The following is a 26,378-nucleotide window of genomic DNA, read 5'->3' on the forward strand; positions in this document are numbered from 1 at the left end:
GAAAGGCATTGCCAGAAGCATATATATATACACAGGCACACACACACATATATATATGTATTTATTTGTTGATATTTACTCCTGCTGGAGCAGAGGCCACCTGGAGCAGGGCATTAATAGGCAGCTTGGTGTTCAGGCAGTGGTAGCATCCAGGAAGCGTCTGGGTTTTGAAGGAAGCGGTGGAAGTTTGTCCCAGGCTGAGATTTGTGGCGGAACAGCTGCGATGAAGGTGGCCCTTCAGGAAATGACAAACCCATTCGTCCTACCCCGTTCGGGAGCAGGTGACTCCACTGAGAGAGCGTCTGCGCAGATACAGGCCCACTCATGAACGCTGAAAACAAGTTTCTAAATTTAAAGTACATTGAGTGGGCTCGTGTCAGGTTTAGTTTGCTTCCTTGATCCGCAACATTTTGAAGCTGTTTTTCCTCTCACAGTTTAAGTATTTTTTTAGCCACGGTCAATGATGACTTGATATTTGATTCTGAACTTAAATTTATGTCATTCTCATTGCTGCTGGCCTTAGTCTTTATTAATTTCAAACTTGGCACTGGTGTTGATGGCTCACCATCGATAGCTTAAGGTTTTAGCTATTAAGAGTAACCGATGCGCTAGAAGTCTAAACATACACAGAATTATTTTCTCCATCCAGAGACAGGCTCCTTGGGTTTAAGAGCAACTAACATTGGCATTTACTGTCGTTTCTCCTTCCTCCATCCTCCAGGATGGAGAACGAGTTTCCTTCCTGACAGGGAGGTGCAGCCTATATAAAAGCTCATCAGTTATCTTGGATTTCATAAACTGCTGGAGAGCTGCTCAAGTGATGAATCTCAATTAGCAGCAAAAACGGGATGTGAACTTAAGGAGAAGGAATTGTGATTAGACACAGAAATGCGTCGCCGAGTTCCCTTCAACAACTGGGGCCCAAAGGTGTCTTGAAAGAGCAGCTTTTCCTCAAAGATGCGGGGAGTCGTGAGGGAGCTGGTTTTGCTTTAATAATCATAGGGTTATTTGTTAAAGGTTCTGGGGCAAGCATTAACTATGGATGTAATTAATCTGTTGAACATGCTTTTGGTCATTTTGCCACATTCATTAGCTGCGTAAGAAGCCTTATGAATCCGGAGAGTCAGATAGAGGATGAATTTGCATTTGGCGTTGTTCTGCGGCTGTTCGACGTGCCCTTGGGCAGGCACTTGCTGCTATCTGATTTCAAAGGCTCGCACTTCCCCTAATGCTTGAGAGGTCAGTGAATTTGTTTTAGCACTTCTCCAACTTTCTATATTGCTTGACTTTTAATTTCTACCGGGGCCTGACCTGCCTCTGAGTGGGATTCCTCTCCTTGACCTCAGTCAGCGGGTCTGTGAAACTGAGTGTTTTCCAGCCGATGCCAATAGTTGGGCAGATCTTCCCCGTTTTAAAGGAAGCCACTCGCTCTGTTCGTGGCAGAGGAAAGTAGTCTCGTCTTATTAATGAGTTACCTTATCATTCTCCTACGCTCCCTTGTGTAACGCCAGTACCCCGTGGCATCTGATGAAGCCACGTCAGTTTGTTTGCTGTTCCCTGGCAGCCCCGGCATTACTCAGAAACTCCACAAAGCTCTGTTGCAATGCCCACACCTTGCCTATTTTTAGGGCGCCGGTATGCAGGCACTTCTTCTCGCTGGGGGTGGGTGGAGAGGGCATCTTCGCTCTCCACATTTGGTGCTGCTTCGGGCTTTTCTGTAAATGTACTTCAGGGTATTATCTTCTGCAGAAGGCAAAGCTCGCTCTTAGGGTATGTGAAGCAGAAGAATTGTTCTGCTACGTGGGACCTGTTACTGAGCAAGGTTTTCTAAGTTGCTGTATTGCCCCACATTTTGTAAATAGCTTCTCCCCGTCCTGGTGTTTACATCCTTCACAGGCCTGTGTTGGTTTTCTCCATCTCGCTGCCCCTTCTTTGAAGCAGCACATCCATCATCCTTCGTCTTTGGCTCGTCCTTCCAGACACTGACGTTCTCTATTGCTCTTCTTTGAATTTCTGTGTCTGTGATCATTCTGGAAATGCGAGACCTGGAAGCAAACCTGGTTTTACTGGAGCCACCTTCCAGCTTCACGCAGAAAGGACTGAGAAAGAACTGAGAGTTCCTGCTCCTGGCACTCTGGCTTTGGTTTATGGGCAACAGCCCTGGATTCATCTTTGAGCCACGGCACATGGAGATTTCACATTTCATTTGCTGCACACTGAAAACCTTTGCTTTTCTCCTCCCCCAGACAGTTTTGCGGTAATGACAGTGTTGGCACTGACATGCCAACTGTAGCCATAATACGTTTTTCACTGACCGTAGAAGGGACGGATACCCTCCCGCTTCAGAGCCGGCTTTACGATATACATCTCCAGATGTTGGTGCTCTCATTATCACCTGGTTATTCAAACTATGCGTTTAGGATTCTGTGAATGTCACGTTACACTCCCGGTAATGGCAGCGTACAGCTTTTTAACCGCGATGTCTGAGGGCAGCCCGACCTGATGATTTTCCGTCCCTTGCCATGCACTCGTTGACTTCTGGATTCACTTTGCTGTACCGTGGTGGCGAGTGATGCGCAGAACTGCGCTGGAGCCACGCCAGGGTTTTTCTAACCCCCGCATGACATCCACAGGATGTCGGATTGTGCAGGAACTGCTTTTAAACCGTTATTAACTTCTTGGTGGGTTGGCTGCTTTTTATGGTTCCAGTACGACAATCCCACTGCTCTGCAAGAAGCACATTAACATCTTAGCTTTTATTTTAGTGAGTTTGTGCAGGTTACTGTTCCTTATGGATATCTGCTCTCTTTTTCCACCTATAAATATTACAGGGACCCAGACGGAGGGGTGCAGGCTCCGCAGCTCTTCTCTGCGGTTCGGGGGTGGCGGAGGGGCCGGCGCGGAGCGGAGGAAGGTGCCTGCACAACACGGTGCTGTGCAGAAATCCTGAGCGGGCTCCGGGCGCTGAATAACCGCGTTAACACCCAGATGAGCTGAGTTAAGCAGTCGTGGCTCTCTGCAGATGAGCTCAGGCTCTGCCCGGCACTGATTTATCGGTTACTCCGCTTCCAGAGCCGGCACTGGGGCCTCGGTAGCTGCTTCTGAAGATCAGCTTGTTGTCAGTTAAAGTTAATGCTGATAAATAATAGTATTATTTACTACATAATTCTAAAAACAGCAACCAAAAGTAAGAACAAAAAACAACTTGAAGTAGCTGGGAGCCAATCTCAGCTATTTTTACCAAGAATTTCTGGGAAGAAAATGAACCATAGGAGTATATTCTGGGTATCTGTAATACTATCCTGGAAATGTTCCAGAAGGACAGAATTACTTTTTTGTAATAATTTCAGTCATTTCTAGGAAGCCCTCTCCATACCAATGTATCAAGTTTTGAAGCACGTCGGTACTTACCAATATTTGTGGATGCGTTTTGCCATTTCTAGCTGGCTGGGCGAACAGCTCTGGTTTCTAGGGACAAAACAGGCGCTTTGAAGATTCTGAAATGTCGGGGCTTAAGACTTTTAAGCGTATTTACAAGTGGAAATTCTCAGATGCTGCAGATACCTCTGCAGTATTTTCAGCTCATTCAGAAGTAGGATGTTGCAGAACCATCAGCCGTTGGGTGATTTTCCAGCCGTATTGGTAAAAGCTCATGATGCAGTTTATTAAGCTGAGCTTTGGAAAAGCAGCCGGACTAACGCCACTGTCCCTCAACCCAACCTCGTATGGTTCAGCTAGTTGTATTATTCCGGATAAACTCCTTTCTGTAGGGAGTGGTTTTGGAGTAGCTTTCTTACCCCTTTGCTTAGCGCTAATGTGTGACTTAAGAGGAGAAGTCAAGGGAAGCTCATGTCCGTGCTAAATCTTTCTCCGTCGGAGTCCATAGCTCTTCCATCTTCCTAAATCTGCTCATGGGCCTACTTAGTTTGTGGCAGAGAAAAGAGATTTCTTCCTGTGATTTCCATAACCATAAATGGTCACTCAATTTAACAAAAAGGGAGAAATAGATTAGGAAACTCTAATCCTGCTTTATGGCTCCAAATCAAATAATTCGTCTTCCTAAATCTTTGAATTAATTTTATGGAAGGTCACAAGTACACATCTCAAAGCATATTTCGGTAAAAGCTGCAGAGCGATTTACTTTGAAACCTTCTGTCTCTTTGCGCTTCTACCATTTTGTCAGTGCGAAACAAAGCTGTCAAAATATTTACTTGGGCATTTGGTTCAAACATTCTCATAGGGAAATACTGTATTTAATAGCATCATTAGCATGAATTCACAAATCCTTTCATCTGACATCTATCATTTACAGGATCAGCTGAAAAATATGTTATCGACTAACCATGCCCATCTTTAAAGGGATTTTTATTTTTGTTTTTTAAAAAATATTTTCTCTTATCTTCTCCCCGTCATCGTAATGGTAATTTGCTTTTCCGTAATACCTTTCCTGATAGCGTATCATGACTGTATTTTGACTAAATAAATGAAAAATATTTTGACACTGATTTATTCCCTCTTGTTATGACAGCTTTTGAGAAATTGTTATATTACCCCATTTTTCAGATGGATAAATTAAACAGTGATGAAGATTGTGACTCACCAAAGTCCTTGTACTATCCAAAGGTCTCCTTTCAAGCAAGTGACAGGAGGGGAACTAGACATAACTTTCTTCTCCTCTGAGCCCAGGCTCTGCTTTCCTTGGCCCCATCCCAACGTCTGGGCCCAGCAGACCTGTAGCATTTCTCCAAGTTCCTTGTTTTGAAGGAGGAGTTTACATGGATTCTTTTTTCTGTGGGGGCATCTCAAGACATTCCTGAAGGCCCCTAGCGACTGTACTCATCTCTGGGTGGGCACGCGATGGATGGGTCGATATTCCCAACCCTTCCAGCTGCTTTGGGAGAGGTCTCTGTCTTCCATGGTTGGGGTCTCCGTGCAGTTGTGGTGTCGTCTTGTGTAGTCTTGCTGCAAATGACCGGGGCAGCTTTATTCCGCTTCATTGCTGCTGATAAAACTAGGAACAAGAACGCCCGAGTTAGCCAGCTGGAGGTTACAGGCAGCGCTTGTGTTCTCAGTCACGTAGATAAGGTTCTTCTCCTGCATATGGTCCTGTGTCAGATGAGATTGGTGGCTCTTAAGATGGCTCGTTCGCATGTGCCTGAGGAGGCTTCCCCTGCATTCGTGGTGAACTGATTTTTTCCAAAGTTTAGTTTGCTTTTATTTATTTCCAGTTTTTTTCAGTGGGACTTCTAAGATTCCTCATAAATTTTCACATATATGTTGTTGCAGCTATAAATTGCCTGAGCAGTAATTAGCCATAGCGCTGGAAAGCGCTTCCTCAGATGGGGAAAATTAGATTACACGTGTTAAGTCCATAAATATCGAGGTAAAAATAGCTAAGGTTTCTTTGCCTGATTCTCTTTCCTGTAAAATAACATCTTTATTTCCAAACCTAGTTAAGAAAATTTAATGCATCCTTTCTTAATGACTCTCATTTCCAGTAAAATAAAATCTAGTATAAATGAATTTTCTTAACAGTTTATTAAATGTAGCCATTAGATATTTCTTGTTGAGATCCAGCTTTCATCTGTCCATAGGATTATACGAAAGAGGCTGCATCTAATCAAATAATGAAGCAGCTTTAATATGTTATTTTGTCTGAAATGACTTTTAGAACCCCTGTAAGGTATGTTCGGGAGGCTCAGAAGCAGAAGCGTGGCATAAAGGCCAGGCAGCTCCAGGACCGTATCCCGACACCGTTGCTCAGGGGGTGGGGGGTGTGGAGCACTTCTCACCGTCACCCTGACCTTTTCGTTTCTCTTGGGTAAAACTCCTGCGCCCGTCAGCTCAAATAAAACCAGCATAATTAAAATGACCCGTTTCGTATACGACAAGCTACCTGTTGATGTTTTTAAACTAAAAGCAGATTGCAGGGATTATTTGCTTTGTTTGAATAAAATAGCGCTGGCCATGAGTGTGGAGCATCGCTCGTTCCTGCCGGCCTTGGGACTCTGCTCTCCCTGGCCCTGCCTGGCCCCGCACCCGGCGTCCCCCCCTTAACCCCCTTCGGCATTCGAGAAAAGGCATTTTCTCCTCACCCATCTTCTTCCATCCGGGCTACGCTCTTGACACGGCAGGGACGCAAAAGGAAGGTTTTATGTTTTCTCTGTGTCATAAAATTTAGATCTAGGAGAATTAACACTGCTGCTCGCTTCCTCAAACGCATTTAAACTACTCATCCAATGCCCAAACACTCAAAATAGTGGAGAGACGCTCTAGGGAATCGTTTAGTCTAGTCAGCCAAGGCCAAAATTAAAATTTAAAACGCAGTTGGCAATGGTTATTAATCAGTTAGCTCCAGGGAGCTGTCAGGGCTTCCTAGCCAGAGTTAGAATAACAAGCAATATTTTTGAAATAATAAAACTGGATCCTTAATAAAACTCGTCTCCTGCTTCACACATTTATTAATACGATGATGCCCAAAAAGGTATTAGTAATTGCTTTTATATGAATAAAATTGAGTTGGAATGAAAGCCATCTGCAGGAAGCAGTAATTGGCAGATCGGTTTCTTTAAGCATAGGTTACTGAAAATCTCAGTAGCGCAATGCACATCCCAGGGTGTTGCAAGAGGAGACTCTGATACCGTCCCGAATACCGGAGAGCCCCGTGGGTTTGATTATGCAGCGAGAGATGCCTGAGCAGATCAGCTACATCCAGAAAACACGAGTGGGCTGTCAGCTGCTGCGCGCTCCTAGGTTGATCTTGATGTTTTCACGGGCTTGTCCCTTTTTAAAACTCTTCTGCAAACAGGCGAGTGAATCATGGCGCAAGGCGCTGGTTACATCTTCGGAGATTCGAATGGCCCAGGGTCTGCAACGCTCCCCTCCTGCCTCTGCCGTACTTCCTAATGAACGCTGCCACAGAACATCCGGATTGGGATGTGAAAAATGACAAAGGTGCGTGATGGGTTGAGTTTTGGGTTTTTTTTTTTAAAGGTTCTATGCATGTTCTTGCTGTTGGTCCAGAATAATCCCAAATGTGGCACCCTCTCAGACGCACTGTAAAAGCCATCTGTGTGATGGGTTGTTTGAAGAGGGCTGTGCGGGGCTTCCTGTACCAAAGGTGAGCTGTGTCTAATTAGCCAGCGATAAAAAATACTTGGATTGCGTTTGAAAAAAAGAAGCCTGTGAATGTACTTTCTGCAAGAGTGCATCTAGGGCTGGCATCCACATTAATAATTATCTCTTCTTTAATACTGTCCTAAGAGAACTCAGTTCAGTAAAGCGGGCAGGTAAGAATTTGACAATCCAGGATGTCTCCTATGTGCCTCCAGAACATCGTCACCAGAACAGGCCAGCGCTGTTGACGAGGTGATGGGCCAGAACTACAGCGTGGCCTCAAGGGGCAGCTTCCCTTCGAGGGGTTCTCATCCCTTTGAGGGAGGGGTTTCGCCCTTCCTGGAGGCTCCTGGGCAGCACAGAGGGACAGTTTGAGGGCATCTGTTTGTCAGCGTGAGTATCTCTACTTGTCAAGCAAGGAGAGAACATGGGAGCTGCTGCTTCACCAATGGTGCTGGCACTCAGCCTGCCGGAGTCCTCCACATTGCAGAGCGGGGGGTTTGCACCACTTGCAGCCCCCAAGTTCCCTGAGACAACGCTCATGGTCTGAGCAGCTCTTGTTCCTCAAGGATCCTGGGACAACATTCCATGGTCTGAGCAGCTCCTGTTCCTCAAGGATCCTGGGACCGTGTGCCACGGTCTGAGCAGTTCCTGTTCCTCAAGGATCCTGGGACAACATTCCATGGTCTGAGCAGCTCCTGTTCCTCAAGGATGCGGGGAAGCCCTGTTGGGAAGCCTGCAGGAGCTGGATTTGAATCTTGAGGAGAGGAAAGAAGGTCAGTTGGGCTCCCCGTGACCGGGGCTGGATGTCCTGGATGCTGAGAGTCAGAAAGGGAGAACGTGCACGGTGCTGGGACTTAGCGCCGGTGTGCATCTCGTTAGCATAATGAGAGAGCTTGTCCATATCACAGTCAAATGTTACTCTGGAGTTTGGATCTGCAGAAGAGCACTTCTGATCCCGTTGGCTGTGGAAGTCCATGAGGTCTTTGCAAAGGTAGAAACAGCACAGAAACAGCCAACCTGAAGTTAAATTAAAGACATCTGGTTACAAAAAAAGCAACCCATTCTCAGCAGCGTTGCTGATCAGAGGCCCGGCGGGGTTAGACGCCTTCAGAGGGTGCCAGCCTCGCTTTGTGGCTTCGGGGCTCCTTGAAATAGCACAATAACTACATAATGCACACTTTCAGCTCAATATACTGAGCAATAAATTGGCGCTTTGGTATCCTGGCCGGTTCAAAGCAAAATGGATCAGCCAACATCTTTGGTACTCAAATCCTTCTCCAAGTGGTCGTTTCTTCATCCTTCCTCGAAAGCTTTCACTGATAAAATTTTCGCATAAAGTTGGTTTCTCTTCCAGCATTTTCATTCAGCATCACTATATGGTAAAACATTTCAGACATTTCTGGTGTTTTCTTATTAAAAGCAAAAAGTTTGTGGGTTTTATTTGTTTGTTTGATTTCTTTTTATCCTTGCTATCTTTGAGATAGGCCTTATAATTATACAGACTTGTTTTTCTGGCATTAGTAAGTATTTGACTTCTCATAGCAGCTTTTCTAATTCTTCTTTCATTAACACTGTGATATTCTAAGAATAGCAGGTATAGGTATGACCCAGCACTGCTGAAACTATAGAAATTTTTTGTATTGACACCCAGAGAAAGACGAGGGTGTATTAATGCTCCGCTCCCCATGACTAGGGCTTACTGTGGTGTTTTTGTGGCACCGAATGATAGAATTGAATCTTCTAGATTTTGCTTGAAAGGATTCGCATCACGTATCCTGGGGAGCAGTAAAATGCAGTGGTTATTTGCTCCAGGTGAGAACCACCCCAGGACCTAGTCTTCTCCCAGCAACATGGAATTACAGAGTCACAGGCAGTGATTTCAGCCTGATTTCAATCTACGTGCTCTTCACATCCCTGCTTTGAAATGAACGATTCGTTTAAGGTTGAGAAATCCACTTTTTCATTTTGTTCTTAATTGTTTAATCTCTTCTATTATTCTTTTCTTCTTCGAGGTGCCAGAAGGGAGAATCTTTAAAAGTTTTAACAGCTGTTTTAAAATTTAAAAAGCAATGAAAATGAGCTACTGGTTGCAACTAGGGTTGAATCCGTGCCTTGGCCGGGGTGTCCTGTGCCCCAGTTGGATGTCGTGTGGTGTAAGGGTAAGACAGAAGACAAGTGACGGTATTTGTTTTTTCTGGGCCTGGTAGCATATCCCTCATCTGATCATCAGAAAGCGTTTATAGAAATGGATTGTTGCCAACTTTTGAAAATGATTTTACTTGCAGCTGGCTTCTTACATGATTTTCATGCAGACGGCGGGGCCCTCTTTATCTCCTCGTACCCCCCAGCATGTTCTTCATGGGAGGGAGGCATAACAGTTGTTTTCATTTTTCCTTTCCCTTGTTTCTGGTCTGGGCATCAGTGTGACCAGAATTAAGTGCAAGAAAAGCTGGACATCTGGAGAGGAGATGGGGCTCGGCTCAGCCCTGGGATAGCGCTGCCTTGTATGTTCCGTGCAGGAGCGGAACAGATCGGCTGCAAAGGGCTCAAATTCTAGTTTTTATTCTTCTTCTGTGATAATTCAACTCGTGCTTTGTCTTCTTTTTGTGAGCGTATGTAAAATAAAACCCATGTTTAGCTTAGTAATATAGTAATATAGTGATATTAGCTGTCGTCTTTCAAGCCTGCTGCTGACCGTTTTGTTATTACTGAAAACAAGAGCAAGTTCTCAGCGTATTATTACAGCTATATATATTTTCAGATCAAAATGCAATTTTGCTGCAGGCAGGCTAATTACAGATACCAAAAACTAACTACAAGTACCAAACTAAAAAACTGTACTAGGAAAAAAATGTAAAAAACCCAAATTGTAAAGGGTTTTTTTTCCACAGTGGAAGGCTCTTGGCGTTTGCAGGTAGGTTGGTGTCTATGGAAAGTTGACAAGTTGAGTCACAGTAAGATGCCCTCCGTGTATCGTACCTTATAGAAGAGAGGGGAGCTCTGCTGCTGACCTGCTGTGTGATTTTGGGGCATTGGTATGGTTTCCTGGGTCACCTTTCCTTTCCGCTTGTCATCGGCCTCATCTTGTCATACTCCAACTCTTCAAGGGACCGTCTCACGTTGCGTTTGAGCGGGGCCTGTAGTGGGGGAGGGAGGGGGTTTCTAGCCTTGGCTGGAGTTCAGGATGCAAACATAATATAAAACGATACAAATAATGGCGAGTGATAAAAGTACATATAATAAAAGATATGCTGTGATAAACATTTTTTGTAGATTTAATCAAAGCTTTGCTTTGAGGCACAAAGGCCCTTTCCTTTTGCTTTATAAATACTTTCTAAGAAAATTCTGCGACCTGTGTAGTTCGCTGTACAGATACAATCTGTCCTTATATTGGACATCAGGACAAAAATGGGACACTAAAAAGCATGTTTATTTCTTCCTGCATTTGTGATTCCTAAAGAAAAAAAAAAGAGAAAAAAAAAAAGAAAAAAAGCTTCCTCCCCTCACCTTTTCACAAGGCTTTAGTCATTATGCTGCGTCTAAACCAGATAGAAGAATATACTAAAAATTGTTTTTAAACCACAGATTGAGAAATGGTGCCAGGATTTTCAACCAAAAATGTGGCAATGACTCTAAAATCTGTTGACAATTTTAGGAAGTTTTCTTCTGGCAAAGGAGCTCAATTAGTGTCTCTTCCCTTCCAGGAAAATAAGGAAAACCTTTATCTGAGTCATAATTTAATTAGCTTCCAAACTGGATTTGAGAATATCAGTCTAAATGTATTAACTTTCTCCAGGAGCTGGAGTTGGGAGATAAACAGTCATCCATAATGCAGGAAAAACACAGTTAAAAATAAAGGCTGTGACTCTCTCTTACGTCTGTTTCTTGAGTCCTGCCGCAGGTTACTGTGCCTAAGATTTTAACTACAACCATTCCGGTCAAATCTTTGAAAATCTATTCAGAATTTAAATTTTGGATATTTTTTTCCAAATGAGGGAAAATCAGCATCACACGCGCTTGAAATGAGATTTCCTCGTACCTTGCATTAGGCACTGGAGCGCACCGCAAGGCGGCTTGCTGGGCCTGCAGGTGTTGACAAAGACATTCAAAAACTGTCTTCTTCAAAGTCAATTTGTTTTAAATGCTTCTGAGAGAAACAGAAGAAATTGCGAATGCCCTCAATAAAAATAAACACTTTCACATTTCCCTTTAAATAATTGTATGTGTTATAACTGGACAAAAAAATTATTATTCCTACTTCGCTGTGTGCACTATCGGGCATATGTTAAACTTCCATCCACATCCATATATTTTTTTATATACGTGTATAAAAACTCCATCTGTAAAATGGCTCTTTGCCCACAAGAGCGAGTTTATGCTGAATTTCTGCTCCTTCCACGCTGCTTCCAGCGGTGCCGGGAGCCTCGGCGAGGTTCCCGTGCTCACCTCTTGGCCGCGAGCAGCATTGTGGCCACCGTGGAACTGACCCGATAACCGTCTCCGGAGCTTCCAAACTCAGCCGTATAAGAGCAGTGAGTGTGCCTTAAACCTAAGTGCATCGCATTTTAAAGTCGCTGCTGTTGTATGTACTGCGTTGTGAAATATTACAGCGAGTCGCTTGAGTGCCAAGTGTTTCAGCAAGGCCTTAAATGCCTTTGAGGGGATTTTTTTAGAGTAGGGTTGTTCTTTATTGAGGAAGCACCTGTTATCCACGTTTTACGGGTAGGGCGGTGAGTGCCGACATGACGCCTTTTGCAGTGTTTGCAGAGCGCGCGGGGAATAAAGGGCTTAACTTGATTCCTGCAAGCCTTGGTCGTGTGCCATAACTTCTGTTCAGCCTTCGTGCCGGGCGTGAGAAGAACATAGGTGATCCTTAAAGGCAGGTTTCGGGGTGATGAATAACCCAGTGTGTCAAAACAGAAAAGCCCCTGGATAAATGGGGCGAGAAGAATGTGATAATTTCTGTAGAGCTGGCAGTACGCTGCTTTTAACCTTTCCAACTGATCTTTTCAACGTAGCCTTGAACATGGTGTAATCCACCAGATCTGTGTCTCGGTCCCTCCTTGGAGGTTCAGTGGAGCATAAGAAGGTGAGACGTAAGGGTAGATCAGAGGAGAGCAAGAGGAGGCTCCACGCTGATGTGGTCCTCAGGGATGATGTGCTCCTCCCTGATGCTACACCTGGGCCGTGTGCTGGGGAAATCCAGGTTTGGTGACAGCCTGCTTTCCCGGGGATAGATATCCAGGCTGGAAGCTGTATCCGAGGTGGGCTGGACAGTCAATGGCCCAAAAGTATATGCAGATGCCCTTGCAGGAGCGCTCTCCTGCCTTCTGGAAGGTTCTCGGCAGCCACGTGTTTTTATTTCTTCTTCATTTTTTTTAAGACTTGTCTCCTACCCGATAATCTTGTCAGTTGAATGAATAAAGCAGTAGGTTCTCAGCACAGTGCGTTTCTACACGGTGGAGATTATTCAGTGACAGCGTTGTAGCGTTTTGTCCTGGCCAGTTCTCTCAGCAGATGCATTGTCTTGCCTTCCTGAATCCAATTTGTAACAATAATGTTTTTCTCTGTGTGTCTGGAACCAATTTGACGACTTTCCCTTCCCTTCTCTTTCTACCAGGACACCCCGGAGCGCTCTGCCCCGCGCTACCAGTTGTCTTCCCTTCGCCTGGTTCTGCTGCCCGTGTTCCCGTGTGGTGTGGGAATAGATTTGCGTGAGGTTACTTGAATGTAGAGACTAAAAGCCGTTTAGGAGATAGACCAGTGAGAATCTCGGGCAGCTTTTTCACGTGAGACTCTCATGCTAAAAACCAAAAGCCCAAATGTAGAATTCCCTGCGCCGCTTGATTCGTTTCCTCTGTATCTGCAATTTCAAAGCCATGTAGGAAGGTCATTTGTACAAACATAAAAGCTCTCTTTAACTAAAGTCAACCAATGTGTTTTTTCAATGAGCTAGAGCTCGTAAGAAAGATTCAAACATTAACTGTGTAAAGAAGGCGATTAGTGTTTGTACAATATATTGAAAATTAGCCCCGGGCATACTAGAAAAATACATGTTTTACACATGTATATTTTTTCATCCAATTCCATAGTTTATATTAGATGTGGACATAGATACTTTTAAGGGCTACCAAATTAATTCAAACTGTGAAAAAGGGAAAAAGGTTGTGGTTGTCTATAAAGTTTTTTGAAGCCATAATGTAGCTGGTCGTACTCTGTATATCTAATCACTGAAAGGGATCCTTTTCTATTGCTGTAGTATGTCAGGGAAGCTTACCTGCGTATAAACAGCAAAACGAGACCTCTCTTGCGTTACAAAGCTTTAACTTTTGTAGTTTAGAAGTTGAGCATTTCTAAAAATGTGCTGGTCGTGTCATTCCGATAAAAGGAGATACCCCTCTCACTTTGTCATGGAGTGATGCTTTCCGGAAGTTTTAAAGCTGTCTTAGGAGTAGGAAAAAAGCTGTCATGGTCATAGGAATCAGTGGAAAACTGTTATTTTAATAATTGTTGGGGGTCTGATTACGGGGAGCAACTGCCACGTCATCTGTCGTAAAGGTTGTGCATCCGTTATGACGAGCGTGTTGCCCACAGTTGGATAGGAATGGGGGTCAAGGACCATTTTCCTGGAGGGGAGAAATAGGAATTGATGCAACCATGGGTAGAGTGCCAGCTAAAAATTTGGGAGCATTTTCTGAAAATATGAGCGCACCCATAGCCTATTAAGGAAAATACTCCTTTTTTACCATACTCATTTAGCATTTGACTCTGAGAGGACAGAGCGCAAACCGGAAGAAACGGTTTTGGAGGCTCCGGTGCTATAATGGGCACAAACGTACTTTCTGCGGTTGATTATGTTGAAGTATTTGTTGTTTGTGTGAATTATTATGGTGTATATAGGGCGAAACTTTTCAGGCAGACCAGCTGAAAGTTTTGTTTGTTTCTACAGGAGAGTTCACTGGAGGGAAGGGCAGTGTGGGACCGTGGATGCAGGGGCGTAGTGGCTTGCCTTAACGTGTAGAAGAGAGCATATGGTTTTGGTAATGGGCTAATAAGAGCAATTAACCTTATAGTGCACTCATTTGTTGGTCTCAGTTGTTTATAAAGTAGGTAATAAAGATATTTTATCATCCTATAGGTTTATAGGAGATTAGTGAAATCAGGCTGTATTTTTCAAGTTAATGCCTGACAGTACTCGGGTGGTAGCGTAAGTGATAGAAACATAAAATTAGCAGAGAATAAAATATTCAGAGTACTACGTGGTGTGCCTAACCAGTGAAAATCACGAATGTATAAATATGTGGAGTTTAAAGAAATAAAAACATGTATTGAAGGTTTTCATTAGAAGAGGGACTGTTTTCACAGGATGCGGTCACAGATCTGTCACTCAGCTTGTTCTTGTCACCTTGCAAAGATTACAGTGTAAACTGTTTCCAGGCCTATTTAACGTAAAAAAGAATTTTAAACTTACCTCCTTCTTCGTGCTGTGCAAATAGCGAGTGTTTCTTACAACATCTTCCATGTTCAGAGGGATGAACCTCGTAAAAGAAAGGGTTCCTCTCGACGGCAAGCACCATCATTGGTGTCTATTTTTTTTGAAGGACTTCTAGGAGTGAAGTCACTTCCTGCAGAAGTTCCAGTTTCTCATTAGGAGCGACTGCGTTTGCCTGGCAAACACAGGAATTGGGTACAAAGGAGCAAGTCACTTGTCCCGCAAGAAAAGCCCTTTTCACGTCACGCTCTGTCGGCTCCATGCGTTACATTTGGTGTGATTTTGACAGTCATCGTTGCCCAGTTGGGCACCTTGCTGGGAAGGCAAGTGACACCGCAAGTGACACCAAGGGCTGAGTGACCCATATTTTGCAATTACTTTGGTTTCTGGGTTGGTGGTGATGGGAGAAGGATGGGTTCCCCCTAATAATATTTTTTTTATTACATTCTGTAACTTTTAGCAGTCAGCTTTTGGCCTCCTGCTTTTGTGCAATATTGGTTTTGCAAACTTTTGCCTATTTATTCGCAACGTCGCAAAAGAGACCTCTAGATCAGTTCGTTTGTGGATTTAATTTGAGCATGTGAAATAAGATATATTGTGGTTATTAGTGTTTTGTCCGTCCTTCCTGGTTTACCGCTATTTGTCTGATTTTTACCTTATAGATTGCTTACGGATATTTTATTGAGTTTAGCTAGTGATAACCCTAATGAGTGGCTGCTGCTTTTTCTTTATGCTGTATTTAAAAGTCAAGACAATATTGATTTTCTTTTGGGTTTTCCGCAGAGACTTCCATGAAAGCCTTCTGTACAAATTTGTGCCTTTGGTTTTCTTCTCTTCCATTGAATTGACTGAACGACGGATTTGCTGGTGCAGCATTCACCGACTATGAAGGCTCTTTTGCTTTATTAGACTTGACAGTATTCAAACAATTCTAATTCTCACACCCAGCTGGCTTTTCACTGGATTTCTGTGCTCTCTGTTGCTGCGTAAAACAAGCCGGAACATGAAGGCCACCCTGCGTGCTACCCTCTGGAGACTTGTTTTTCTTTCGAGAAAAATCAAATAACTGTAAAATTTTCTGGTTTTTTATTCTCCTTTTTTATTTTCTTCTGGATCTTTAAATGATATTTCAGTGTACTGACAGATTTTGTCCGCATTAAGATGCTAATTTTCAAGCACATTTTTAAAAAGAAGTCTTAATTTTATAGTGAGATTTGCTAGTTTTCTCGTTTGTTTACAGAAATAAACCTCTGTCTTCATCTATCATCAACAGGATATACCAGCTTTAAAATTGTGTTCAAGATGTACGTAAATGTGCCGTTTTAACCCAGCTAAAATTTTGCTTATTTAAAATGTGTTTGCTAAACAGTCAGAGAACACTTGCAGATGTTAATCGTTTGTTCTCCCCGCTCACTTCCAACGGTATTGAAGCCGCCTGAAGTTTGGAGCTGAATATTGGAATCTGAATTCCTGGGGAGAGCGAGACATAAAAAGCATTTTTCTATCCTGTAAACGTCAAGATTTAAGTCACACCTTTAGGCAAATCCGAGCCTTAAAACATATGCTCCTGAAAGATGAATTTTCTCTGCTCTGGACAGCCCGGAGTTCACCCGCGATGGGCTTCGGCCGCTGCAGAGGTGACCGTTCTAGAACCAGTCGCTCCTTCCTGTGCTCCAGAGGCCGCTTAATTTCATAGGAATTTTAGTTTATTGTGAAATATCACCTTTCTGAAACCCAAATGTGATTCCTCCCCCCGCTCCACCTCCCAGCTACACCGCTGGCCCTGCAGCTGGGCGAAGGATTTGGTCGCTCGGTTGTCGCGGGTCAGCCAAGTCGCCGGCCCCTGGGCTCTTTTGTGCCACTTGGACAACGTGTGGGCTAGCGTCCCTTTCGTACGGTGTCGTGGAACTCGGGGTCATCGTGGGAAATATTTTATGAATAGTGAGTGTTTTGATCACACAGTATTTCATTTTAGCATTTTTTTCTTTCTTTTTAAATCTACCACAGCTGGTCTGAAACCCCAGAAGAATGGAAGTTTCAGAAGACAAGACAAACCTGGCTTCTCCTGCACATGTATGATAAGGAGAAGGTTTGTATTAACGCTGCTTTTTCTCAGAACAAATATGGTATAAAGTTTTATACGTTAGTCGTAGCTATTCTTTATTAACCAAAAGTTGCTGCTACTAGCCCCGCAGCTTTCCAGTCAGTTTTTAAGAATTTATAAATCAATTATTTTGTTTTTAACCAAGATGCTGCATCATTTTAATTGCTTGTAATTCATCGTCTTATTTTGTTGGTGGTCATTCTCCTGCGCATGCTAGATTTTTATACTTGACATATGTCAAGCATAAATAGGGCAGATTCATGTTTTATATAAATCTGGAGATTACTGAGAATTTGAGTCATAGCCTGAATTTGAATTTCTGAACGTGGCACCCAATACTGTAAACCACGATTCTCATATTGCTTCAGATATCTCTGGCTCCTTGGAAGATGCACAGCCGTATTGCCAAGATGTTAAAATAGCTTTCTCATTAAAATATAAGTGAAACCTGATGTTGATTGTAAAAAGCGTAAAGCGTAACCAGAAGCTAGGCTTCCATCCTTCCTGAAATCCATTCATTTCAGAACTTAAAAACCAACATAGACTGAATTTCCAAGAAGCGTCTGCCCAGCGTGGTGTCGAGCGGGGGTTTCAGGGCATCGGTTTTGTTGTGTAACAGAGCAAACATGGAGCCGTTTGCCCAGCGCCTTCTTTATTGATTCATTTAGTTGACATTCAGTTAGTTTTTGCTGATATTTTGTGCGCGCTCAAACATTTAAGCATACCGATCTTCCTGACCCAAATTACTCAGCAGCTCTTACGCCAGTCACCTGACATAGGGCATTACCTTTAGGATTAAAGATACTTTTAGAGAACCAGATAGTTAAAAGCAAGAGTTTCCTGAAGGCAAAAACGCTCGCACAGCGTAATGCTTTAAAAAGCTTGGTTGCAGGATCTGATTGTAGGTATCCGGGTTATTTGCACTGTCTTCTGTTTCTGAGTTTCTCCTTTAAAAGCCTTTATCAACCTTTCCAAATCAATATATGCTCTTTAGAGCTACCTAGAAATTGTTTTACAGGCAGAATGATATTTTTACTTTTTTACCTGTTGACTTTGGGTTCTGTGTTGAAATATACCGGGAAATAATTAACTGTAAGTAGCATTTGGCTTATGTATCAAAACACAGCTTAACTCCTTATTTCTCGACGCTGAAATGAAACTTCCCGTCTACTTTTTTTTTTAATCTGATGAAAGTGCTATGATTTATTTTAACTCACGCATTTTGTAGTTTTATAATCAGAGATGCATTGAATGTGAGCTTTAGATAATGATTAACATCTGCATCTAGATTCAGTGAAGTCAGTAGAACTGCTCAAGTGCTTATAATTAAGCATATGATGAAGCCTCTTTCTTCATCAGGGCTGTAGGCAGGGCAGACCAGCTTCTTTTGAATATTTTTTATACCCAAATCCAACTTCCTGCCCATTACAGAGTAAAATCTGTTGGATATCCAAGCATGACTGAAATACAAAAGGAGACATGAGGTTCTTCCCTTCCTAAGCCACATCTTTGATCTCCTGGTGTCACTCGGATGCCTACTGCAAAGCCATGCAAAGGGGCGGACTGGGTTTCCTGTACTGATAGGCCATTTTCTGTAAGAAAGAAGTTGAGGTTTTAAAGTTCTTTGCAACATAAGGGGTTTTTGTAAGTCCCTTTAAGAACCATCTGGTGGTTGGCTGACAGCTTCCGAGCCAAGGCTGTGTGCCTACGGTGTATATACGTCTTCAGGATCCACTATAAAATAAACGCTAGATCGTTTGTTGATCTTTGTCATCTGGCGCAGCGTTTTTAGCAGGTGACTCTCTGGGCTGTGTCCAGCTCCTGGGCTGCGGGGCCTTGGGGGGTTCCTCAGGCTCCCTCGGAAGGAGCTGAGAAATCCAGCCTGGCACCGCTCGGCTCAGGTTCTCTGTGCCGAGAGCTGTATTTGCTTTGCAGAATAGGCGGGCATCTGCAAGTCTAAAAAGCCTGAACACTCTAGAGTTACGCAGTGTAGTTTAAAAGCGCTAACTGCTCTTTTCCTGCCACTATTCTGCAGTGGTTCCCCCCTTTTCCCGACGACGGTCGTTATTTCACCTTGGGATGTATTGCCATGTTAGTCAGCTGCGGCGCACGTTAGCCCGGTAGAACGGAGGCGAGGTTAGCGTGTGAGGGGGAAAAAGAAACAAGCAAAAGGTCAAAGCAGTTTAACAAAAGAATAATAATAAAATCCCCTAAGCGTCACTTCCACTTGCCAGCGCCGTGGTGGGAGATCTTGATATCCAGTTTCAAGCCAGCCCAAAAGCTGATCTTAGAAGGAGGATTGTGTTCCTTCGTGTGAAGCCTCGCCAAGAGTCCCTGCCATTTCAGCTCTTCTGCTACTGCATTTGAAGAATTAAAATTTGGATTTCATTAACTTTTTGCTGGCACTTCCCGTGTTCCAGTCCTTGCTCTGGCTCCATGGTATGTGTAAGTTAGGAGGAAACGCGATGTTGTCGTGCCCACATGGTACTGCATTGTGAGCTCTTGCTGAAATAAACCTAGTAGCTGTCTTAAAGAAAAAAAACAGTCGTTTTGAACACTTGAGCCGTTACCCTCAGGACCAAATGCTAAATGTTTTCTAGGCTTCAGGCAGCCACATGTCTGTCTGCACACTTTGTGTTTCTAAATTTAGAGGAGGCTTTTAATTGCCCCATCAAGCACTTTGCTTAAATGATATAATAATAACTGTAATTCCACAGAGTGAGGTATGACTGTGCCACGAGGGCTGAGAACAAGAGGTGTAAATTGTGTAGATAATTTGGCTAAGGTTTGAAACACAGAAACGTCGCTGAGCTTAAAAAACCCGGCACTGAGCATCTGCATTAAAGGAGCACTTGCGCGCCGAAATAAAATCACGGTTTACTGTGAGTGAAAAGGCTTCAAAAAATATAGACATTTTTCATGGTGTTTAAATGTGGTTGATTCATATATTATAGCAACAGTTCATGTATCATCCATTTCAGTGTTAGTCACTGTAAAATTAATTTTTTTTTTTTGGTATTTGTATTGTTTCTTTAACTCAAGAGCGTTTGTGTGAGGAATTAGAAGGTTTTCCATAGTGCCTAAGTGATGAGGCTGACTTTACTTTTGATTTATTGCTTTGTAATATCCCTGATTGATGAAGGCAGTGTTGGAATATTCTTTCTTCCTCTTCTTTTGGAGTGATAGAAGTTTTAGTGATCAAAGTTAGGCTGCCAAATGTCGATGGAGAAATAAGTTGTAAATTAAGTATCTGTTGAAGCTCTGTCTTCTCTGAAATGTTGATACTTTGCAGGATTGAAACAGCCCTCGAATAATTAGTCTCCCGTCCTTTAAATACTTACGTATGTGTTTAACTTGACTCATGTCGAGCATGCCGCTTAAAAGTTATATGTGTGAAGTTAAACATGGAGAAGAATATTTGCAGGATTAGGTCATTTTAACATCTCCTGGTTCACAGCCAAAATATTCTCTTATTGGCTGAAACCTGGTCCGCAGACAGACAACGTAAAGTTCAGATACGCTTCAACCTAGATCTGCTCACCTAATACTTTTGAAAATGCGTTGGTTTGAAATACTGACTAAATCATTCAAAAGTCTTTGCTAGGTTATTGCCAAGATTATTTAATGCAATGATCATTTAAATTGTACGTTGTACCAGGTAAGTTAAAATTTAACCTATGAGCAGCTAATTAGAAAGGGAGTGAAGTGGGGTAACGCAACTGGAGGTGACTAAACTGCCTTTAATGTTAGACGTGTTGGTAGAACCTATCAGTTTTAGTCAGCGTGATTTAAAAATTATTTCCATATGTCTGAATTCAATTTGTTTTTCAAATTAAATTCTATTCCTTCGTATAAGCATTCCGTCAAAGTGCTTGATGGTGGGTGGTATCTCGTCTTCGCAAACAAATGATTTTGGGTGGGGGCGTCCAGCAAAATTCTTTCCTCAGACATGTGCGTGCAATTCTCCCGGAATTGACCAAGGTTTGCATACATGTTTCCAAGAGAAAAATTTGGCTAGTGGGTTTTTTTGTTGTTTTTTTTTTTTTTCTCCCGGCAACCCTCCCAGCCCTGAGCTCGCTCTCGGGGAGCCTTTGCGTTTGCCGAGCAGCATTTCCACATCTGCTTAGAATTTCCTCTCGGATGCTTTGCCCATCTCAGCACATGACAGTCCTCCGCCACGGACCGTCCATCCCTCCCGGCAGCTCCAACCTTGGCACAAACTCTTCCACCGGGAGGCGGGCATTGGCAGGCACCAAGCCCATGCGCTTCTCCTAATTATCTTTCAGGTGGTGGTTTGACGTGGTTGTGAATGGGGATTGAGAGAGAAGAAAATAAGGCAGGGTTGTTTGTTTTTTTTTCTTTAAAGGTTCCGGACAAGTATTTCACCATTTTGCTGGATTATCTGCAAGGGCTTCAAGGCGGTGCGCGAGACATAACTGTGCAGAAAGCCGAAGCTTTTATGAAGGAATTTGATGGTTCCGAGGCAGAAGACCCAAACCTGCTGGAGAAGTGCGAGCGCATACGACAAGTTCTGCAGCTGCTGTCCTGAGAGTATTTCTGTGTCTTGCTGGCTGGCTGGTGGAGAGGAGAATAGGATGGTGTACGCAGAGACTATAAATTAGCTGTAAAGACGTATTTTCTAATAGGAAACCTAATACTAAATTTTCATATTTTGTACCCATAATTTTTTCCAATCACAAATATTTATCATGTTTTGAGGTGATGAAATATGAATGATATATTTGGTCCCTAGGCATGTCATTAAAAATAATCTTACCGCCTGTCTTTAGAAAAATAAACCTCTCTTTCTCGTTAGTTTTTCTCCATCTCCTCCTGTAATTGTCGTTAAATAAGAGGAGCTTTGCAGTTCTTAATAAGAAGGAGCCAACCAAAGGCTGGGAGGCTCTTTTCCAGAGGCTCTTTTCAAATGAGTGCAGAGTCCGGCTGCGATAGATCCCGCTCCGCTGGGTCGCTGGGATGCGGGAACCGTCGCGGTCGCTCCGTTGAACAGGGGCTCTACAACGCAGTTGCTTGTTAGCACTTCACGCGGCGATGCCATCAGCTTTGTCAGTTTGCCTTTTATATTTTAAAGTTTTCAAAGGCGGCACGGCAGTTGTGTAGATATTCGGATCATGCCCGGATGGGAACGGGTCAAGTCCTTTGATTTGTAGTGAAATCACCTGATTTGACCTAAACTTCCCTGCGATGAGAAGTGCTGTGCTGCGGCGCTTTCTCTCCAGCCTGCCAGTGCTGCTTTTTCATCTTTCTCTTGTAATTGGCATCCAAAAGAGTTAATTTGTGTTCATGCGCTTTGACGTGGGCCATTTGTCTCCTATAAATGTGCTGGAAATGAGGCTTTCGAGTAAAAACCAAGGACATTAATGACTCAGAAGTTGGATGATTGACTTATTTAATAACACTTGCATTTAGACAGTGTTCTTGACCCGATTCTTTAATGTTTCTGCAAACATCGTTCATACTTTATTAAAAAGCGCTATATGAAATGCGTGGTGTTCTAGAAGAGTGGCTGTCTTTGGGCATTATGGCATTAATTCGGAGGGGTGAGGGAGGGGAGGGTCTATGGGTATGCAGGCCTCCTTTTTCAATAAGAGGCATTTGGGTGGATTTGACAGCCTTCACCGACATGGATTACTACAGATCTTCGGAAATATGAAATATATTACTAGTAACAAATAGCTTAGGCTTTCTGACTTCTTGAAGACGATGTTTTCAGCCCAAAAAGACTGGAGAAGCAGCAGGCTCCATGCAAAGAAGCGGTGCTGACATTAAGTGAACTAGTGGAAGATCATTGTATCTTACATTTTATGTCTGCGGAAAACCACGGTCGCTCCAAGCAGGAGCTGAGACTTTTTTTCTTTCCATCAGGGAAAAAAAAAGGAATTTCTCAGGGATGAAGTTTTCAAAGTGCCTGTGTGAATTTATGATTGCCTTTTAGGAGTCAAAGAAGACTTTGTGTTCTCACTTAGTTATTTGAAAATTACCACTTTTGGTTTCTTTACCGCACAAAAACGTAGGCCCTCGCTGTGCACTTAATATACCTTCTAGCTTAGAAGCACAAGCAGATTGCAACCATGGTTTGGAAGAGACTTATGAAAGGGATTGTAAAGGTAAGGTCCAGGCAAAAAAATGTGAACCTTTACCGATTTTGACAGATTTGGCAAGATTTGCCTTTCTTGGACCTTGGTTCTGACCGCCTGCAAATGTTGACAAATCTGTGAGAAGAGAGGCTTTGTAGATCAAGAATGTCATATTTCTTTTTATATCGATTCATATTAAAGGCACATAAGGCCTGCCAGTCTGGAGTCCGTGTCAACACTAACGTTTGGAGAAGAAAAGCTGCGGCCCCTGGCCAGGGCAGTGACGGACCCTGCGCGAGGTCCTGCTCCTCCTCCTCCTCCTCCGCTGCCGTTCCAGCTTTCCTTCAGCGCTGCCCATCACCAGCTGGAGGATGTGGTCTTCGGCCCCCGCTTCTTGCGGTTATGGAAAATTCAGAAGTTTAAAACTAAAGGTAATTTTTGCTATGGTTGCGTTCAGCAGAGGAAGCAAAGTATGATGTCTTCTGCCACATGTCTCGTGGGCTGTGCTCGATGGTCAGCGGTGTCTGGAGATTGGGTAAAAGGCCTGTAAAGCTTCTGCTTTGCGTTGTTGCTGTGCGTGTCTTGGGTTTCAGAGCTCAATATGAAATATTGTAAGTGTTGTCCTGTTGTAGTGCAGATAGGAAAGGACACTTAATTGCATTTCGCTTCTTTACTTGCCCCTTTCCTGAAAGAATCTTCAACTGGTTGGTGAACAAGTCATCTTTGAAACACCCACCAAATGCAAAAACAAACACATTTTTGGGAGACGTGTATTGCTAGGCCCATTTTAAAGGCAAGAGCGTGAGGACCCAGCCAGCTTACCCAGCACGGCGTGCAAATGCAGTAACATCTCTGGCAATCACATTCTGTCTTGTCCATCTGCTGGCCACCGGGCAGCTGCTGCTCAGCTTGGCGTTTTCATCTAGGGATGTACTTTGCGGGGTCACTAAGCGTAGCAAGGTTTCCTCCGTTGTGTATTTTAAATGATTTTAAGTTATTAAGTGTATAATCAGTTATTGAATTGCGGTCGCTGGTCAGAGCTGTAGAGGAAGATGTAATCTGGCGCGTCATTCACTTTGTTTTGACGTTTGGTCGTGGAGAATTTTCAAATCTCGACGTGGCTCGTAGCTGAGGCAGTCACAGGTAGAGGTAGAGATAGAACAGGGTGGTGTCTGTGCTTCCCTTTAAACCATTCTGCTGGGTTCGTGGGGACGGCATCCGAGGCTCGAAGTACCAGCGTGTACAGACTGACAAATTACAGCTTCATCTGCCTGCTCTAATTGTCTTCTAGTTGAGTTAATCTCTGTTGTGTAGCTCTGGCTGGAGGAATTCGTATTCTCAGAGAATGCTGAAGTCAGGACTTCTAGCCAAAATAAAGGAACACTAATTGCTCAAAATTGCTTCAAGCTGGAACTGTGCCTCTAATGGAAGTACTAATTACTCAAAATTTGACAATGTAGAAAGTTCCCTTCGATTTGGCTGATCCGTGCTGCGAATATCTGCTGGGTTCTCCGCTGTCCGCCCGCAATTTTCGTTTGTTATCACCACTGTAAAATCACCGGGTAAATGAATCCTCTGCTCGTGTTTCCAAAGGGTGTATCGTAGCTGTGGAACGTGTAGTTTATTTCCTCCTTTCCCCTCACTGGAGAATAGCTGTGCCCTGGTTCTGTTGATTTTAAAGCAAGGTGACTCTTGACTCATCTCCCGTCATTTCAAATAGCTTAGAAATGCGCTGCTTTGGTTGGAGCGTGCTTTATTCGTTTGGGGGTATTTTTTTTTATTTTTTACGTTTGCCACAGAGTAAGGCAAAATAATGAATGTTAAAATCTGCTCGCATTCCTGCAAATCAGAGTCAGAAAAAACAATCATAAAAGAGATGTAAGTCGCAAAGGCAAGCACTCAGAAAAGTAGAAAGCATAAGAATGGCAGTGGTCTGTGTAGTTTTAATTTTACTCCTTGGCGCTTACGTAGCGTGATGCAACCTCTGATTATGTCGTCAGTGCTGTATTTCCCGTTGGGTGTAACTTGCAGTTCTGCTGCTGGTCTCATTTGCGAAAGTCGGGGCTACAAAGCGGTGTTAAAGCTGGAGAAAGAACTTTGCCGCGAGGATGTGAGCAATAAGTAGGAACTTTCCCATTCCTTCGGTGTAGGAACTGGTCGTAGATGTTTCATCACAAATGTTCCCTTTAAAACATGTTTTAATGTTCTGATTCGTTTACAGTCAAAATACTGAATTGATGTTACTTAATTTAAATCCAGTTTTGTTGACATAAAACTTTCCAGTGGCTTATTCTGGTTTAGCCTTTGGTTTCCTTTTATGTCTTCCTTTCTGTACAGCTGAATGAGCCGGTTATTTCTGTCCCTGCAAATAGGAATATTAGTTGTTTACAGTGATTCCAGTCATACAAGGACACAATTAAATGTCCTTGCCTTTGCAGGACAAGCTCATTTTAGCAGTGATTTATAATTACATTCTATTTTAATTCTTCATAAGAACGTACATAGTCAACAACTCAATAGGGTCAAAAATAATTATTTTTTTCAATATGTTTTTCCCCCCCCCGCCCCCTGCAAGGAGCAGGGAATACCAAACTAAATAAAACTAACGAGTAAATGGTGGGGGAAGGGGAAGGCAAAACAGTGGTTTATCTTTCTTTGTCAAAACAAAGCTGAATAAGAAGCTTGTGCTACTAAGAAAGTTTGGCTGGTGTTACAGACACAGGGGGAGGGCCCTGGGGTTAAGAACAGAAGAACAGTCATACAGTTGCTCTTATTGATTTTTTTTTTCTTTTTGCCACCCCCCCCCCCCCCCGCAGAAAATTTTTGGCATTCCCCAAGAAAACCCACAAAAACACCTACGTCAAAAAGTTAAATAGGTTTCAAAATCAAATACTTAAAGGTCAAGAAATGCCACATGTATATAAATGGCCAGAAGAATTCAAATTCTACCTCGCTGTGCCTCCAGCCTGGAGACTGACTGAAGGGGGATTGTCTTAGAAGCGAACAAGCAAAAAGCCCTGAATTATGTGAGCACGTAATTAAAGATGACCACTTACCCTTCTGTTCATAGGAAGGTGGAATTACATTTCCTATTAGCTTTAGTTATTCAGATTTTTTAAAGAAGGTTTGCTGCTAATTGAAATATCACGTCGCCTTTTGCTGTGACAACTTACATCTATTCTCCTCGCGGTCCCACGTGTGTTTCGTACAGTTGGAAGCCACGGGACACGGGATCTGTCACTCTCATTTGCTTGTAAATAGCTAGACGTAGCTCCGGCACTGTGAAAATCATCACTTGCTGTTGAGCTCCGTTGGACCCCAAGAAGGATGTCGACACTGGGTTTCTGTACTGGTCCCTGGCAGCATGCTTTGTGTCAGCCAGGCTTTCTTGAGCTCCGTGAAGTTGCTGGAATCCGGTATGGTGATGCCGCTTACGGAACGTGCCGAGCGAGCGGCGGCGTTTGCCAGGGGAGCGCCGAGACACGAGGCTGCGGGACCTCGGCCGCTCGGATGCTCCGCGCGCAGCTCGATGCCTTCCGTGGCCTCGCTGCCCCTTTTCGGGCTT

The 26,378-nt window shown here is 43.4% G+C and overlaps 1 protein-coding gene across 3 annotated transcripts in view; it reads left to right on the forward strand.

The window, feature by feature from the left end:
- Positions 1 to 22,202, forward strand: part of C8H7orf50 (chromosome 8 C7orf50 homolog) — a 128,464-nt gene extending 106,262 nt beyond the window's left edge. Inside the window, exons 4-5 of one of the 3 annotated variants that reach the window (XM_063344423.1) lie at positions 16,619 to 16,700; positions 21,082 to 22,180. In XM_063344423.1, coding sequence (XP_063200493.1) covers positions 16,619 to 16,700; positions 21,082 to 21,264 — 265 coding nt within the window. In that variant the 3' untranslated portion in view covers positions 21,265 to 22,180. Of the gene's footprint in view, positions 1 to 16,618; positions 16,701 to 21,081 lie in introns of all 3 variants that reach the window. The other 2 variants (XM_063344422.1, XM_063344424.1) reach the window with 2 other exon arrangements.
- The last annotated feature ends 4,176 nt before the right edge of the window (positions 22,203 to 26,378 follow it).

Source organism: Chroicocephalus ridibundus, chromosome 8 (assembly GCF_963924245.1).
Source record: "Chroicocephalus ridibundus chromosome 8, bChrRid1.1, whole genome shotgun sequence".
Taxonomy (NCBI): domain Eukaryota; kingdom Metazoa; phylum Chordata; class Aves; order Charadriiformes; family Laridae; genus Chroicocephalus; species Chroicocephalus ridibundus.